Source organism: Parus major, chromosome 2 (assembly GCF_001522545.3).
Source record: "Parus major isolate Abel chromosome 2, Parus_major1.1, whole genome shotgun sequence".
In the NCBI taxonomy this organism is placed as follows: domain Eukaryota; kingdom Metazoa; phylum Chordata; class Aves; order Passeriformes; family Paridae; genus Parus; species Parus major.
Genome location: NC_031769.1, coordinates 52027884 through 52045957, shown reverse-complemented (window position 1 = coordinate 52045957; position 18074 = coordinate 52027884). Strand labels below are relative to the sequence as shown.

The window sequence follows — 18074 nt, the reverse complement described above, 5'->3', positions numbered from 1 at the left end:
ACCAGAATGTGTTGAATGTGGTTTATCTTACCTTGGAGTAGACTCATAGAATTAAGATAAGCAGGTGAACATCCAAGGCACTTAACTGTTGAAACTAGTGCAGCACAGGAGCTGTAATTGATAGCACAAATAAATGCTGGCTGCCATGGGGATGAAGAAATAGCCATTAATGATGGATAACCAAAACAATAGTTGCTCACAATGGCTAATATTACAAATTCAGGTTTTAGAGGGAGTTCTATATGCTGTGACTTAAACAGTCCTTAACCTAACAAGTACATTAGGGAAGAATGAATTGGCCTGTGATAGAGTTGGCAGATCAGGACTGAATAGTCTGAGTGAGGTTGATGGGACAAATGAGACATTCTGCATGAATCCCTCTGTTGCGAGGAGCAACCAGTGCTGGAGGTGAATGGGATCAATGTGATTCAGGGTGTGTATGCCTCTGACTTGAGGGTTCTATTATAGGAGGATGGTGAAATTATCTGGTTTCCTGCATGAGGATGCAGAAAATGTATACTTTAGAAGGTGTGTGCATGTTTCGAGTGCCCTGCAAAGCCAGAAAAATGTGCACAAGAATGAAATGTGTGAGTGTCAGCTAGGATGTACATTATGGTGCATTCTTGCTTTTGCTTGCTCATCCAATTCTGCACTGATTGACACATAGACAACTACCTCTTCATTCATGCTTCTTCCTAGATGTTTTTATACACATGTATCCTTAGCATAGGTCAACATGGCACAAACTACTGACTGCCCATGCAGCAGAGTTCTGAGTTCTGTCTGAAATGATGTCTTGCATTAAGTGCATAACATTTTTGGATCACTGAATTTCTTTTTGCTAGAATATATCTTTATGAACCATGCAGAACAATGGTTGATGACCTCTCCTTCAGTGTCATGGGTGTTGCTTATCAGATGTGAATCACTGTGCTGTTTATTAAAGAGTTTTCCAGTTTTTATCTTCTACATGAGCTGAGTGATGCAGAATTGTACCAGAGTTTCTGGTAGTGAATAAAGTTGCTGTTTACTAGTAACACATTGCTGCAGTAGTGCTTAATTTTAAATGACAGGAAGTTTGTAGCATGAAGAAATTTTGATGTGTATATAACCTTTCCTCTGCAGCCTCATGTTCCCCATTTACTTTCCTTTCTGTGTATTCTTTTATGCCTAATAACACATGACCTCAGTCTACTGCTAAAGATATTTGTAAGACTTACTTTCTCAAATCAGCCATCTTTTCCACAAGGCTTATGTTTATTCAGTAAAAAAAGAATGCTAAATCAATGGCTTCAACCTACAAATCTGTAAAAGCAAGAATCTTAATAAATGTAGAGAACAGAAAGTTTTTTACCCATTTTCATTATAACCCACCATCATTGTCAACACGTCTCATCTGTGTTCCCCACCTTTTTACTATTAAAATGTTACAGTTTGCATCTTTAGAAAAATACAAGATGCAGGTGAGGAATTGTATGAAGTGAAGCAAAGGCAGAACACTTGGGGCAGCCTGTCAATTACTGTGGCCAAGAGATGCATTTCTATCTAAATTTGCCAGCATAAGGAAGAGCGGGACTGTATTTTCCATAAGGTTAAAATTACTTTGTTGCTCTCAGGTAAATCTAATTATTCTTCATGCATGAGTTATGGTGTTTGAAATTACCATCTCAAAACTTCCCTAGGCTACCTACTGTAGGAACAACACAGATACACAATTCATACAGCCTTATATTTCACTCAGAGTTTTTCAGCTCAGCACACAATTGAGAATTAAACAAAGCCTTCCTCTCTCAAAACAATAATGCAAAATTAATAAAACCAAGGTGGCTTAGCGCATCTGATTACATGTCTGGAATACCTTCACAGATCTTTCCTCTATCAAAAAGAAACCTTTGGAGATGGCCCAAGATACAGTATCATAAATCATTCTACAGTGTCTCTGCAGATGCAGGAGGAAGAAATCCTTTTTGCATACCTTATTAAAAAATATTTTTTAAAAGCATTGAACTTTATAAATGTTCCCATTTACTGTGCTACTTTGTGGGTAAACACAGTCCCTCTGAAATAAATTGTGAAGTGAAAGAAAAATAAAGCTTGTCCCACTTCTCACCTGCCTTATTTGTATGTACAGTACACTATGAAACTTGTAGTTTCCATTGCACTGGAAAATATTGGTGCCTGTGAATTAATTTTACAGTGGTTAACAGTAAATTTGAGTTTTTAGGTAAATTAAAGGTAGAAATTTAAGTTTTAAGTTATAACTGAACTAGATTCAATTTTTAAACTAAAATAAATTTTTAAGCTACAGTTAATTGAATATTAGTTATATTTCACAGCACAATAATTTTTAATTTATGTCATGTACTTACTCCATAAATTCTTACCAGTCTTGTAATTTTCAGCAGGTGGGCCTGAGTGTACTATCATTATGAACTCTCTCTAAGGGTTTAGAGATACCAGCTTGGATTTTGCACCAGGCTTGCTCCCCATTCTTAGCAATGTAAATGGGCTATGAAACTTAAGTGACAGACCTGCAAAGCTGCTGTGTCCTATACTCGATGGTCTACTTGAATTTGGGGTAGAGTTTAGACCTTTTCATTTCTTTGTTAGACTAATTGTTTATAAGGAGTTTACACTCTCAGTCTACTAGCTGTTAAAAATTGGGGGTAAAAAGAACAGTTTGCTTGTTAATCATGGCTAATTATTGGGTATTTTTTCAATAATATTTCAAGAATCAAGGGATGTTCTGACTTCAGCGGCACTTTGTGTTGTATTTTAGAAAGGTTAAGGCATTGAATGTATCACAGGCACAGCATAGTTGGCTTTTGTTCTAATTAATACCTTTGAAACAGTGTTCCTTTAGATGTGGAAATCTGAAAGTTTGAGCATTTGGACTCGGTGATCCTGCTGAGTCTTTTCCAACTCAGAATATTCTGTGATTTTGTTTTTCAACTGGGTATATATTTGATTATCCTTTTTCCACCACAGCAATGTTTAGCTCAAGTTTTATCTTGCTGTCTTTGAAGATATTTTTCTTTCGGTATGTCATAGTGATTGTAAAGCTGATTCTAAATTCTTAAAGTAGATTTGCTATGGTTTAAGCATAAAGCTGTCTTGAAAGCTTGATCATTACACACCTTCTTTAAAAATCTTAAACTTTTTAGAAGATAAATGGTGGCAGAGAAGGAGATAACTTTTGATTTGGATAATGTTCTTGGTAGCATTTTTAGTATGAGGGGTAGTCCCTGAAGGTTCCTCTGTTACAAGTTAACTTACGGACTTTCTTTCTCCTTGTTGCATTCTTGGATTGAATCCCCTTATTTCACAGTAATTGATAGGTCTTTTTGAACTGCTGTGTAGGCATTGACATCTGGAATTTCTGCAATGCTAACACTGTTTTCCCCAGAGTGTTTTTTCAGCCTTCATGACTTCTGCTGAGGTCTGTGAAAGGGACAATAGAAAAACAGCTTTGTGGAAATTTTCACTATTCCTTTCACAACAGAGCCCTGCATTTTATTGCTCTGTGAGTGGAACTGATTAAGCTTCTTATGTCATGCTAGCTTTCCACAGCAGTTGGAGCTATGGTAAGAAGCTTGCTTGAAGTGCAAGCACTTTGTCTTTTCCTCTCTGTGTATAACATGCTTGTACACAGCAGCAAATTAAAGTTTATCTGTCTCCAAAGTCTGTTAATCTGTATTGATTGGTTGATTAAGTGTACATCCTAATAAGTTTTCCTTTTATTTCTTCAAACAATATGTCATTTTCTTAAACCACCTACAAGTTTGTCAGTTTTTCTTGAATGTATAGATGTTACCTGTTCCCTCTTTTGAAAGGATTAGAATTGAAATGAATTGCAGATTCCAAAAATCCTGCTGTCAATAAATGAAGTTAACTAAGTGAGAAGCTGCCTATGAAATAATATAGTTAACATTACTTTATATATATATATATATATGTATGTAAAGAGAAAATTATCTTAATGGTTGCTCAAGTATTGGTGATTCAAATTTAAGTGGTTAAAATCAGTTTTACAAGTTCAAACATTTATATTTTAGTGCTATAACAAGGAATCATGATTACAACTAGTTAGATAATTTGCTAATAAATGAGATACAGCACTGTTATTGACAAGCCACTGGAGACAAGATTTTAAGCTTAGTGTTGTTTTCTTTCTAATAGTTATAAATAATAGTATATTATAATAATAGTTGAGGAAAGCTAAGCAGTTAAATAATCCAAACAATGATTAACCTTTAACCACTGGCCATGCTTCTATTAGCTGTAGCTTTTTGCATGGTGATAACCATCTGAGAGGTAAGTGCCTGATGTTGTTCTGATACCAGTTTTTTGGAATGTTATTATTTGTTCATTGGGGAAAACTAAATGACTTTTGTAGGGAAAAATTACTTTTCACATGGGAGAAGAGAGAACGGAGAGTGTACAAAATGCTTTCCAAGAAATAAATATATGCTCCTGGGATATTTATGAAGCTCTGCCAAAACTTTAAGCTAAATTATAAGAACAAGAATGAATTTTGTAACTTCTAGGAAGTCTTGACAACTGACATATTACACCGTAAAATGTTCCCTTTAAATTAGTAAGTCTAAAACATCTCTTACATTGAATGAGGCAGCTTTGAAGTACATTTTTGAAACTATTGAACTAAGTGGAAGTAATTTTTTTCTCAGTCCTTCATTTTAATCTCTTAGATTTGCGTTACTTGCTTTAAGCTGTAATATATCAGGTCAACTTCTCCCCACTGTTGTCCAGCATCTGATGGTAATTTGGTATGTAAAGCACTTTCAGTCTATTTAAGGAAAAAGTCCATTTTCCCAGAGAGACCTGTTTTTAGCTTTTTAATTCTACATTAACTGTAGAAATGACAAGCCTCATGAGTGCATCAATATTGCTGATGATGAAATCCTCTCATTAGTGTCGCAAGCAAAACTTGCATTAAAGTTTAAAGGTCTGTTTTGACCCATCCAAAATCTAGATATTCTTTATCATAAAATAGTCTACAAGGCCATGTTAACCAAGAGAAATATTCTGAAATAAATTGTCTGTACCTTTGTAACTTGGTTACAGATTAAGTGAAACTCTTATGTGCTGTTCCTGGCTCCTGCTGCCTCCTGTGGAGAAGTGGTGGGACTGGGACTGTCTGGTCTCAGATAGTCTGAGATTCTGCAGTGATTCCCACTCATTTCTCTTTACAGAAATTACAAACAACAAAAGAAATGCAATGCAAAAAGTTGTTAAATGCTGGAATCACATGATCTCAGTCTACATTCGTTAATGTCTCCAACTTCAGTAGAATTCACAGTGACTTTTTAGTATCATGTAAGAGGTTTCAAAGATATTTGTGATTTCATGTCCTTTCCTGGCTTCGAAAATCTTGAGTGATTAATCTAGTTTTCTTACAGTGTCTTCAGCAGATAGTCTTTCCATAAATGAGAGACCACACATAAAGATTCAAGTCAAGGGGAAAAAAGTTAAATATGGATGCTTAAAAAGTTTTTGAGTTTTTGAAGTTGCACCTTAAAAACAGAATCTCAATTGTGTCCTTTTCAAATAGTGCTAGGTTCATAAATACTGACTTGATAAAATTAATAACTGGCTGTGTTTGGACCCTGAAATTTAAACCTATTGGTGGAATTTTGAAAAATTACTAACATGGTTCTATGTATGTATGTATGTATGTATTTATTTCTTTATTTATTTGCTTCCTTAGTTATTATCACACTAGCTTTGATGCTAGCAGAGATGGATTTTTTGGAAGTGTCCAATTCTGTAGTTTAACAAGAGATTTATTAATATTTTTATGATTAGCCACTACCTGCCAGCAAGTTACTCGGGTTGATACATACATATGTCAATGCAGAATCACTGAAGTACTATAGATTTTAGTCTAAAATCCTTGTCTCTGTTTCAAGCTTGAATAAAAGCTGTTCCACTATACAGTTACGTATTTGTGCATTGATGCTCTGTAAATCTGTGGTGTAATCAAGGTGAAATGTCTGTAACACAGACTCTTATGCTGTATGCCAGATTTTACACCTTCGCTTCTATCAGCTACTTTAGATTAGGAAATAGATGTGTGCATAAGGCACATGCTATCATTTTTCTCTACCCAAGTTGCTGATTCAGCCCTCTTGCTGGGTTAGATGAAGGACTTTGGACTCCTGGTGTTATGGTCCCATGATCGGGGTGTGTAGGAGATGTGCTTCAACAACACGTGCTTACAGTTGGAAATGACTGAAAATATTTAAATGACACCAAACAATTAAAGTAACTTCTTGTGGAAATACTCAGCTCTTTTAAGAGAAATAGTTAATCCTCAAAGATCTTTTTGCATATATACAGACCATAGAAGCTCTCAAAGGAATATTTGAAAAGTTGCTATTTATGTGGTTGTTTTTGTGACTACTCAGTAAGTTCCACAGATCCTTACTGTTGACTTAAGAAGGATAGAAAAAGCAAATTTTGCAGGAGTAATCTGGAAGTGCCTGCTGTTTGGAGTGGATGACCATGTATAAAATCCTGCTAATCATAGCTCTGCATCTAGTGATGTGCTCTTAATAACATCTTTGGAAACAAATACTGCTTTATATCCGTGAATATAGGTCATTCTGCTGGTTTAGCTTACTCTTCTGTGCTGTTCCTCAAAAGGATCACAGCTTCTGTGTGTAGCTAATACCTAATTTTTGTGATTAAGTGTGATTGTTACGTGTGTCACAAAAGGTGTACAATGAACTAAGTTTATAAGGGTCAGGGTCTGTTTAAGCTAAAAAGAATCTGCTTTTGAGAGGGGAAAGGAAGAGAAAATACAGCCGTAGACAGCAGCAATGTTTTTTTCTGTCAAGAGCCACTGTGTGTCAGAAATGGCAAGAGGCTTCTCATTGGAGTGCCCGTAGCGGCCCCTGCTGGCTTGTTCTTCTGATGGCACTGGGGGTGATTGCTTCAAAAACGAATATCAGGAGAAACATGCTGCTTTACTTACTCCTTTAGAACAAAGGGAATTGCAAATATTTTCCAGCTGGTGTCAGCAAAGAAACTACAGTTATTATCTTTTCCCCACCTACGTGGTTTTGTAAAGCAGTTTGAACATTCTTGATTATATTCAGTACAGACACAAAAGTGAAGTTTGTTTTAACTGAAAAAAAGTTGTAACTGAAAAAAAATAGTTTCTTAATCAACTTGCCTGTTTTCAGGAACAGGTATGCAAGATGATGATGCAATGGGGAAAAGGCTCAGGAAGTTAAGCGTTGGCCAGTATGACAACGATGTTCCTGGGGAACCATCACCTAACAGGTGTGGATGGGTGAAGTCTCCTGCTACTCACCAGGCTGTAATTCCAGGATCACCAGTTGCTGGAGGGAAAACCAAGGAGGTAAACAATCAAGAATTTTTCACTAAATACTGAAGTGAGTGGCCAGTAGGAAGTCTTACATTCTCTGTCCAAAAATAATGTGAAGCAATTGGGCAGTTGCATCATGGCAGTAAGAACAAATAACTGCATTTACCTCTGAAATGCAATTCAGTCTTTAAGGATGCTCTTGTCTATTCTGTGTTTGCATGTTTTCAATGTTCCAAAATCTCTCTGCTGGAACAGTAGATCACATTATATCTGATTACAGAAACCTTCTGCAATTTGATGAACAATGCCCCATTGTGTCATAGGGTTAAGTGAGAATTATCACACTGTAATTTTGCTTTTTTGTGTCTTCTTTTAGATGATCGTTGTACATTACCAAGATGAAATAGATGGGGGAATCCTCTCCACAATGAAAAACGGAAATGAAGCTGTCACATTCACATCAGCTTTTCCCCTGTCACCAGAGATGACATATGGTAAGAAAATGTCTGTCTCTATTTATTTTTTTATTTGTTTTAGTACCACTGTTGACATTTTAGCTGTTACTGAAGAAGAACTGCCCTTTTCTCCTTCCCATAGTGACAACACCTCCACTATGCCATCAGATTCCCTCCAGCCAAAAGGTCAGCAGCCCATCTGAGCGGTACAGAACCATTTCTGGTAAGGTACCCCTCTTTCCTAAATAATGTGAAAATGAACTGTGTATGAAGGCAACTAACACAACAGTGGAACAGTGGTTTATAAATGGGACATATAAACGGTGAATTTAGATGTGCGAGTCAGAGAAACGGATTTTAGCAGACCTATTTTAATCACACCGAAAACAAGTGAGTAATGAAGAATTATCCAAGAAATATCTAATGCCTTCCAGATTTTTACTGCCAACAGGGAGTCCCAGTGGGCAAATTCAGTGTCAAGCAATTAGGCAGCTGCATCACAGAAATAAGAGAAAATGCAGCTCAGTACTCGAGACTATCCCGTTCTTGTTTTCTCTGTTTGCATGGTTTCAGTGTTCTCAATCTTTCTGCTGATATGTGATCACTAATCTAAATTAGGAGTATCTAAATAATACTACTAGCAGGAGATTTGAGTTCTTTGTGATTTCAAGCAGGTTTTGTCTCCATCTGAGGAAAGACAGGTAATATTCATGTTGCCATCTTTCCAGGCAAGTGAAGTCGACAATAGAGCTTGACAGTAGCTATGCTGAAGTCAAGGAGATCCTTAACCAGACGAATGATGTTCTGGAGGGTTTTTTTGCCAAGATACAGTGTGTAAATGCGCAACCATGGGAAGGTAGTTGGTAGTAGATGATGACATATTTAAAGATTTAATATTATCTAGCTATGATTTTTTTATAATTAAGGATGATTTTCAAGGCCTTAGCTCTTTGCTACTAAAAATAGCAGCTAAGCTACTGTTACCTGTCACCTTTTTTGTGCAAAATTATTTGAAAACACTAGGATTTAAAAGAAAAAAGTGTTTCTGGACTGCATCAGAAACATAGCCAGCAGTCAGCTAATGTATATAAAAACTGAGTAAAAATCACAGGCATTAATTTTATGCATTACATGATGTTCAAATGAAAATTCATGTATATTATGTATAGTTTTACTGCTTAGGTTATGACTGTCTTCTCCAGGAGGATCTTGATAATAGAGTTCTCAATAAATTTGATGACAGGTTTTGATGCAATAATAGTGTTTCAGTTTAAACTTAAAAAAACAAACCCTTTATGTTTAATTTGCCTCACTTAATAGTTGTCAAAAACAAATAACATCAGCACAGCATAAAATTATCTTTAGCTATAGAAAAATTTTCTACCCAGTTCAAAACATCTCTTTATGGTATTCCCTGCTTCTAAGTAATTAGTGGAAGATGTCTGCCTGGGGACAACTTCATCAAATCAATTATAGGTTGATCTACTGAACAGTCTGTTGTTAAATGTTTTCTATTAATGTTGCTAAGAGCTATGACTTGCCCTGGAAAAATACTTGGTTTTCAATGTACTTCTCTATTTTGATTCTCCTGCTTAATTGTAAATGCTGTCATCATCTCTAAAGTGCTGGTTTTAGATGGTCAGTTAATGAAACACTGAAACTAATTATTCTAATTATTAGAAAACGAGGCAATTCTTCCTTTGAGTGCCTGTTTCAAAATGAGGTTCAAGGTGTATTGAATGCTACAGGTTAAGTGCTCATCTCCATGCAGCTTTGCTTTTAGCTGTAAACATAATGTACTTCGACATTAAAGGTGTTAGTTCTTAGTTAAAGGTTAGTTCTTAGTTAAAGTTAAGTACTTAGTTAAAAGTAAAATGTATGAGGTGGGTCAGCTAGAAAACAGGCAGTTAAAGATGCCTGTTAGCAAGCATCTCTCAGAAATGTTGATTGGGTGACTTTCCCAGCATAGAAACTTCTATTATCAGAGGCAAGTAAGAATCATACTTTAAATGTTTTAAAATTTTATCTTTTCCCTTCACTTCTGCTATAGTTATTGCCTGTTTCTACTGTAGCTACTTGCTTCTGGGTCTTCTGATTTCTTTGGTGAGAAGTGCTTCTTATTTTTGCTACCAATCCCTAATTCATACCCAGAGCAAGAGTGTTATGTTTTGAGTGTTGAAGAGGCCAAGAATCTGAAGGGAACAGACACAGCTGTTCCTGTGGTTGAGACTGCTTTAATGCACATGCCTTAAAGGTGACTCTAACAGTGTGCACTTTCCAAGAGTTCTTAAAAGCCTCAATTTTTAGTACTTTCCCTTGCAGCCTAGCTCTTCTTTTAAATGCTTACATGGTCTTTATTTTGGTAAAAGTCAGGAAACATACTGACTTCTTCAGAAATTTTCAACAGTGTGAGGCCTTTCGAGTCTTGGGCTCTGGAGTCTTAGCTTCAGCCATTAAGATAACTTTTATCTCAGTTCAGATCACCCTTGAATTAAAAAATTGCTTTGTTCTGCATCTCAGCTTTGCTGTTTATCTGCTTTTTAAATTACCAGTAAGGATGCTGAAACCTGGTTACCAATTAACTAGACGTATTACTGTTTTATTTCCTCCCTCTTTGCTTGTGGAGAATAACATTCAGTGTAATTAGCATTTACCATATCAAGGGATTCTGTTGTGCTTTTAGAAAAGTGCGAAAGTATATATTTTGAAAAAATACATGGTTTTGTGTATGTTATAGTCAAGAATTGCAATGACATCCAGTCCTTACATATAAAAAATTATAAAACTCTCTCTTCTTTAAGTTATTCTTGTAAACTGTGTGTCTAGTATCTTAGATAGAATACATCTGATTTTTAACTTGTTTACCTAATGATACTGTCTTTAATAAAGTCTCATAAAATGGAGCTCTGTTATCCCTAGAAATCTTAATTTTCTGTACAGGTAAAACCACTTTTCTGGAGAATGCCAGTGTAGTAGTGTTATGTATCTGTCTCCCTTACATTAGCTATGCCCTAACTCTTCATTCTTCCTGTACATTTATTGGAGATAAATGCATATAGGATGTCCTGCATACAGGATTTCTTTTCAGAGACTTGTTCTTTATCAGACAGGTGTAAATTTAACTTCCCTCAGTCTTTATGCATACAGTCAATTTTGTGTCAGCACTGCTGCTCCAGTGATTACTTGCTGCTATGGTTTCATGGCCCTTTTCTTCACTTTACATAGCTTGAAAGTAATACAATACAGAGTTCATTCTGAATTATCTTTGAAAGACACCTTGTTTCTGGAGATGAACCTAAGTGTCTATAAATTGGCTAGTGGTCTATAAATTGGGTAGTTTTATAAATACCACTCAAAAAATAGGGCTGCTCCACATAGAACCAGGATACACTGATAGCTGATGTATATTCCATGGGAGGGAGAGTCCCACACATCAGTGAAGGAACTGAAGCACTATTTGTAGGTCACTTTGAAACTCATAAAGGCCCTATTGTCTCATACAGCAGACAGCTAATTCAAGTCCCTTTGTACACAGAAGTAACAAATAAAAGCGTAGCAAGCTCTTTGCTGGGGGATTGAATGCTGGCTAGCTGCCCTGCCACTCCACCCCTGAGGCTACATGTGCAGAACTGCCCCTTCTTCAGCCCTGGTCAAAGCATAGACTGAACTTTGCAGAAGGTCTGCATTCACAAACAGGCACTGTCTTGCAACACAAGGCCAGGGATCTGTGGAACAAGGGAAGATTGTCTATAGTCCTTTATCAATGTACTGACAAAGAGGACATGATGCCACTTTTTCCCTTCTTTTCTGAACAGCCTAACTAGACTTGTGTAGTTCAAGCAGTGCAAATGATGGAATGAAAGCACTGCTGCCTCTCTGAGCCTTCAACCATGTGTAAAGCTTTGCTTTTTCATCTATTCCGTGGAGCTTAGCCTATGTACTGTACTCAAAGCTTGTGTATGAACTGCATCTATTCTAAAAATTTTAAAAAGGGCAACTTTTCTCCTCATGCCATTGTGGAACTCTTCAAGACCACACACTAGAATATTTCCACAATTTTTCTCATATAGACTCTGTTGATATCTGACAGAGACATTGTAGCCCTAAATTCCCCTCATTGACTAACACAGACTTACTCTATTACATCATCCAGTGGAGTGATAAGCACTTAATAAATGTATTGGAAGGCAAACCCACAACATAACAGCCTCATTATTGCAAAATTCTATTACTGATTAGAATTTTACACTTTTGTGATTTGATACTGTTATTCCAGGATTGTAATTTCTTCCAGTCACTTAGTTGCAAGGGAAATGATACATACTGCTTAAATTTTGATAAAAAAAAAGTCAGGGTTCTGAACTGAAGGTCAGTTTGGGAATAAAAGGGAAACTAATTAGTGAAAGAGAAAATTTCCCTGATTGTGATGGGCAAAAATTTTCACCACAGTGTGAAATGCTGTCATATAATACTCATTTATACCTGTCTCTCTCTCTTCCTCTTACCTTTTTATGTAAGATATACATGTCAAAGCAAGTATAGGGGCTCTGGTAGTCCAAATTCACAGCAAAAGTAATAATATTCCTTATCATGTGCTTAAAAGCTTAACCATTAGTATATATAATATAAATATATATCATATATGATTATATATTATATTGATATATTGCTTTATTAATATATTAATTATATATTACTTTATATCAAACTGAATGGTGGAAAGTATCTTGTAACGGTAGAATAAAATTGAAACTGAAAGTACCTTAAAATATTTGTAGTCTCTGCCTGCCTTTACTGAGGATCCTTTAGCTGTAAGTGTCTGTAACTGAGCTATTTGGTAATTAGCTGTAATTGAGCCTTTTTTTCCCACCCCTCACTCAGTTTGGCTAAGTTTTTCATGGGAAGAACTATCCCAGTCTACACTACTTAACATCCCAAAGCTTTAGAGATGAAATGATTTAGAATTTAATCCATTTAGCTAGCTATATATGGACAGGTTTTGTTTACAGCTATGTTACATGTTTCTACATAAAACTTAAAAAAATCTGTACATATTTTACCCACTCTGCAAGCATTCTAGCATGTCATTGATTCAGGGGAGAAAGGAATATAATTATACATAACTGAATGTAAAAAGCTAGGGCGTGCCAAGTCCATGGCAGATAGTGTGTGATGATAAACCAGTGGGACAATATAAATGTGTGTTTTCTTTGGCTGATACATTAAAGCTGACAAAATAGGCCACTCTTGTTACTGGATTTTCATAAGAAAGCTCATTCTCTAAAATATACTCTCTCTTCCACTGGTTTTGGATACTATAGATTCATAAAATATTCTGGAACATGAATACATTTTGTTTTGCAGTTATTGTTGTGTCTGATCACAGACTCCATAATTCTTAAATCTGATGCTTATGTCGGGACAAGGATATTTCATGATGAATTGTTCTTACAGCTCCCCAAGCTAAACTTCTGCAAAAGGACATGGTCTGCTGTGACCTACATGTTGAACATCACATTGAACATGAGAAAAACTCAGGTGATACAGATGGTCATGGAAAATACTGTGCTAGCAGAATGCATAACCTAGTTCACATGTGCATAATTTCATGTGCAGCTTCTCTATAATACTGAAGAATTTGAAGGGGGAAGAAAAAAAAGAGAAGATATGTAATGTTTTTCAGACATTACATTGAAGAGATGTTGTGAAACTGTTCACTGTCTCCTTTTCCTAGCCTCCTTGCTTTTGTAGCAGAGTTTGCATCTGGACAGAAATACTGTGATCATAGATCAAAATGGGCCTTAGACCATATCCTGCCCTGTACAATTGCTTTGGAGAAAGAATCAGATACTGATTTGGAAAGACTTTGTTTTACATAGTGTGTTTATTTTGCTGTGCAACTATTTACATTGGGTTTTTTGTTTGTTTGTTTTAATGGATGACTTTTCATTCCATGTGGGTGAAGTGCTGATAGATATGTAAATCAGAGTACTGAGGCTCTTCCTCTAGAAATGACCCTCTTAGAGGTCCCTTGGCACTGCCTGCATTAACCATTTGAACCAAGACACTTCTGAAAAGTTACATGGAGTCTCCTGCCTAAACAGCAAATGTGAATTAAATTTTCTCACAGGGAAATGAGTATCCAAGTGGTGGAGACCCTAAATACAGAAACAGGCTCTCTACTTTCTCATCCACTCATTTCATCCTGAATTCAAATATTGAATTGCATTAAAGGAATGGCAAATCTTGTGACAAAAGAGTTCTCCTACTGGAATTCATATGAAATAAGGTTTCTAGCTTGGGACATCTTTAAAGTCTCTTGCATGTTATATGTCTTTCATCAGTGGTACCTCAGAAAGTCTGACTGATCCTTGATCCCTCCCTAGTAGCATTAAATCAAGCAATTGCTGATAGGTTCTTCATCAAGAAACCACCCATCCTGTAAGAGCTTCCCTTATTTGGGGAACCACACTTTAATCCAGTCTGTCTCTTACTTGTTTTGTCTTGACTAACTTTTCATACCACTGTGAACTGAAAATGAAACAACTGCCTTTTTTCAAAAGGATTTAGTAACTGAGAAAAACTTGGAAGTTTTGCGTAAGATATGTAAGACACATTGCCTGTTGGAATTTCATTCAGGAACCAATACATCTGAAAGTTTAATTGTGTGGCCTGCAGCTTACATCCTTCCTGTAGCTCCAGTCCAAAGGCATCTCCTTGAGAGAAAGCAGTAGCATTATCTGGTGTTTATTTTTGTGGGGTTTTTTTTATTAGTTATTATCTTTTTTATTAGTTGAAAAGATGATGGCACTTCCAAGGCTGCTGAGCAGTTTCTTGCTATGTTCACTAGTATCTGTGAGAGCTCAAAAAATTTAAAATTCAGGCAATAAAATAAGCTGTATAATACCGAAGTTCCAAATGCCAGAAAAAGAAATTGTTTATATAATCAAATATTACATGGGAAAAATGTCTTAATGCAATACTTCAGTGTTGTTACTTGATCATGGTCTCAAAGCATATGTGCCTCTTCAGTTAAATTTGAAATACATATTGACACTGGTGGGTGGTGGTGGTTTGGTTTTGTTTTTTTCCTTTTCTATTTTCATGCAAAGAACCACTGAAAAAGTGATTACTTCAGAGGTTTTTAAAGCATTCTGTTTTAGAGAGTTTGGTTTCTCTTTTTTTCATTTTGCATGGAAAAAAGTAATGCATTCTCCCACATATTCATTTGATAAATAGCTATCTTTGTATATATTAATTGAAATATAGATGAATAATATCTTACACATATATAAAATCCAAAAGAATCTGAAGCTGAGAAATCCATCACTAATACTTGCTTCTTTTGAAGATGCGAATAATAAGCCATTGACAGAAACTTAAAAAGAATTTAATAGAAATAGGGTTGGATGAGCAGACAGCCTGGCAGATGTGTTTGTTTTTACACATACCTGAGGTTGCTTGTTTGCAGTGCATGTGCATAGCTCACATTTTTGAGATGTCACTAGTCACTTTGTCTGGAAAAGGTTAAATTAACAAAAAACCATGGGAACAGCTACAGCTTTTGCTATGATTCCATGAAATGTTTTCAACTTTTTCAGGATCAGGCCTCCTACTATATGACATGGCACTTCATGACTGTGATGTTCTAGAGTAAGCCATGTAGTTTGAGAGAAGGCTGAAGAAGAAAGTTCCAAAAATCGAAGTAGAGCTGTGAGCACATCTTTTCAAAAAAAGTGCAGCTTTATAATGATCCTGTGTTTAAGTGTCTGGAGGATCTGTCTACTGCATTCACAAGTTAAACATACTCTGCAGTTTCGGAATGAAAAACTTTCCAGTGTTGAGTAGGAACACAGAGGAAATACACATTGAGTTCCACTTAATTGTTTATAGTCTAAAGGTCATATTGCTCTTTGTTTTTTAAGATGCTGTTCTCCCTCTCTTCAGGTTTATTCCCTCTTGCAGAGGAGGAGAAAACCAAATTAATCTGTGTTTTTCTATGCCTGAGTTAGGCATGTTATTTCACAAAGCCATTTATATTCAGGCACCTTGTGGACAAAATCTGAGATGAGCAATCTACTTGACATTGACTCCCACATTTCTGTCAATTATCAGAGGAGCAGGGAAATGCATGACATTCCTTCACAAATTGTGGAGTTTGCTGAATTTGTATGAAGGACACGACACAGCCACTCTTCTGCAGGGGTTCTTGTTGGAGAAAGGTGCATGTTCTGATTCAAGCCCTACGTTTTAAACTATTTTGGATAAATTGTGCAGTGTAATTGTGCTGATCAAACCAGGAACTGATGTACTGTATCTAGGAGAATTGTACACTGGTACCTCCTGGGAGAGATTGAAAGCCCTGATCCTGGTTGCTGTGCTGTGCCTGGAACAGACATGAAACCAGTTCTTGCCAAAAAACAGACTTTCTCCTTTTTAGATGGCCATATCTTACAAACTGTGCTGACCTAAACCAAATCAGTTCCTCACTGCCTTTCCTTCTTTTCCTAGCTCTTCTTTTGTGTACAACCAGCCTTACCCTTTCTATCTTCTGGCTTTAGAGTTTCAGACATTATTCTTTCTTGAAGAAGAAAATCTCCTCTGGTTGAAAATTTAAATTTGTGACAGAAAAACAAGCAAAAAGTGAGATTTTTGTTATGTGCCCTTTTCTTTGTTATTAACTGTCCATGTCAGAGGGATTTTCTTGATGAGTAGCCCTTTATAACTGAGTCTGTTAGAAAGATCCATGCAAAAAAATCTTAAGAAAGGGTGAATTTGATAAATGCTGACAAAACTCAAGTATATTCATACTTTTAATTACATTATTTCTGTTTACATTACATCCTTATAATATTTTGGAAAGTAAGTTTCTTACTTAACCTTCTTCATATGTCATCTCAAACCACTGTTACCTTCTTTGTTAAAGGTTACTATTCTTGTTCCCTTCCAATTCAGCAAGGATACATAGCCAAACAAGCAAAGCTTTCAAGATTTGAAAATCAGGAAAGAAATGAGATATCCAAAGGTCCTGTGATTACTGTGTTTTTTATACACAGATGGAGATGCTTTCTATGAAGAAAAATTTTCTCTAATTATTGTTTATGGGAGTGTGAAGACTGTTTGCATCTGGCTCTGCCAGGAAGCATCCAAGACAAAATGTAGTTGTATAAGAAATTAATCAAAGTAACTGATGTAAATTCTGAATTGCTGCATAACCTGAGCCTGTGGCAAGGATTTTCCCTTCTTTTTACCTGTTAATATGGTATATATCACAACTAACCTTTGCTATTTGGCTTTTTTATGTGCAATCTTTATGTAACGTGTTTAATAGTAGCAGCTACTATGAAGGAAAACAGTAGTATGAATGAATATTCTAGTTAAGGAATATTTGATTTACATTATGGTCTGTGAAAGAAAGCAAAATGTTAATTAGTTTCCTGATACTCATCTCTATAACCAAGACAGCTTGTGTATTTTAATACTATCAAAACGGTTTAGTACCTGCATTCAAAACATGGTGCTGGTAGAAAGAATAGAAAGCAATAGAAAAATTCATTATGGGAAAGTTTTAAATGGTTGTATTTGTTTCTGTCTGCAGTCATCCTTTCAGAAAATACGGTGTGTGGGGCACTGAAGAAAAATCTGAAAAGGAAATGTGCTGCTCATTGTGGAGCTGCAGTGTTTCCACTCGTCTTCCTGACCTGTAAATAAAACCTGCTCAGAACAATGCTAGGGGGATGTTGAATGCAACACAGTAAGGCTACACGTGTTTTGTGATCTTGGGAAGCGAGTAAAACTCTATTCAGAGCTCCGGATGCTAAATATATCAGAGAGCGTTGAGCCAGTTCGGTGTAATAGAGTAGCTGGGCTTTGCTCAACATTAAAAAGCACTGATCTGACAGTCTGACAGTCTTAGAAAGAAACAAGTAAGCGAGGCCAAATTAAGTGGTGGGGGAACAACAACAACACCCGCTCCTCAACACTCAAAAAAATCCCCCCAAATCAACCAAATACCAGCACCCCTCCCCCCAGGCCAAGTCCCCAGTCGCCCCGGCTCGTGTGCTGTCCGCTCGCTCTCCGCCCCCGCGGCGCTGCGCGGAGCCCGGGACCCGCTGGGAGCGGCGCTCGCCTTCCAAGAGGCGGTGAGAGCCGGGCGGGGAAAAGCGGGGGGGAACAAGGCAAACGCAAATGAGGTGGAGTCAGCACAGCAGGCATACACTGAATGGGGCAGTCGAGCTGAAGAGCGAGCGGGAAGCCTAGTCTAA

General features: G+C 36.6%; 1 protein-coding gene across 7 annotated transcripts in view; it reads left to right on the top strand.

The window, feature by feature from the left end:
* Positions 1-18074, top strand: part of TNS3 (tensin 3) — a 166131-nt gene that overhangs the window by 114196 nt on the left and 33861 nt on the right. For all 7 annotated transcript variants that reach the window (XM_015618189.3, XM_015618188.3, XM_015618184.2 and 4 more), the window contains 3 exons: positions 7209-7387; positions 7731-7848; positions 7952-8032. In XM_015618189.3, coding sequence (XP_015473675.1) covers positions 7209-7387; positions 7731-7848; positions 7952-8032 — 378 coding nt within the window. The remainder of the gene's footprint in view (positions 1-7208; positions 7388-7730; positions 7849-7951; positions 8033-18074) is intronic.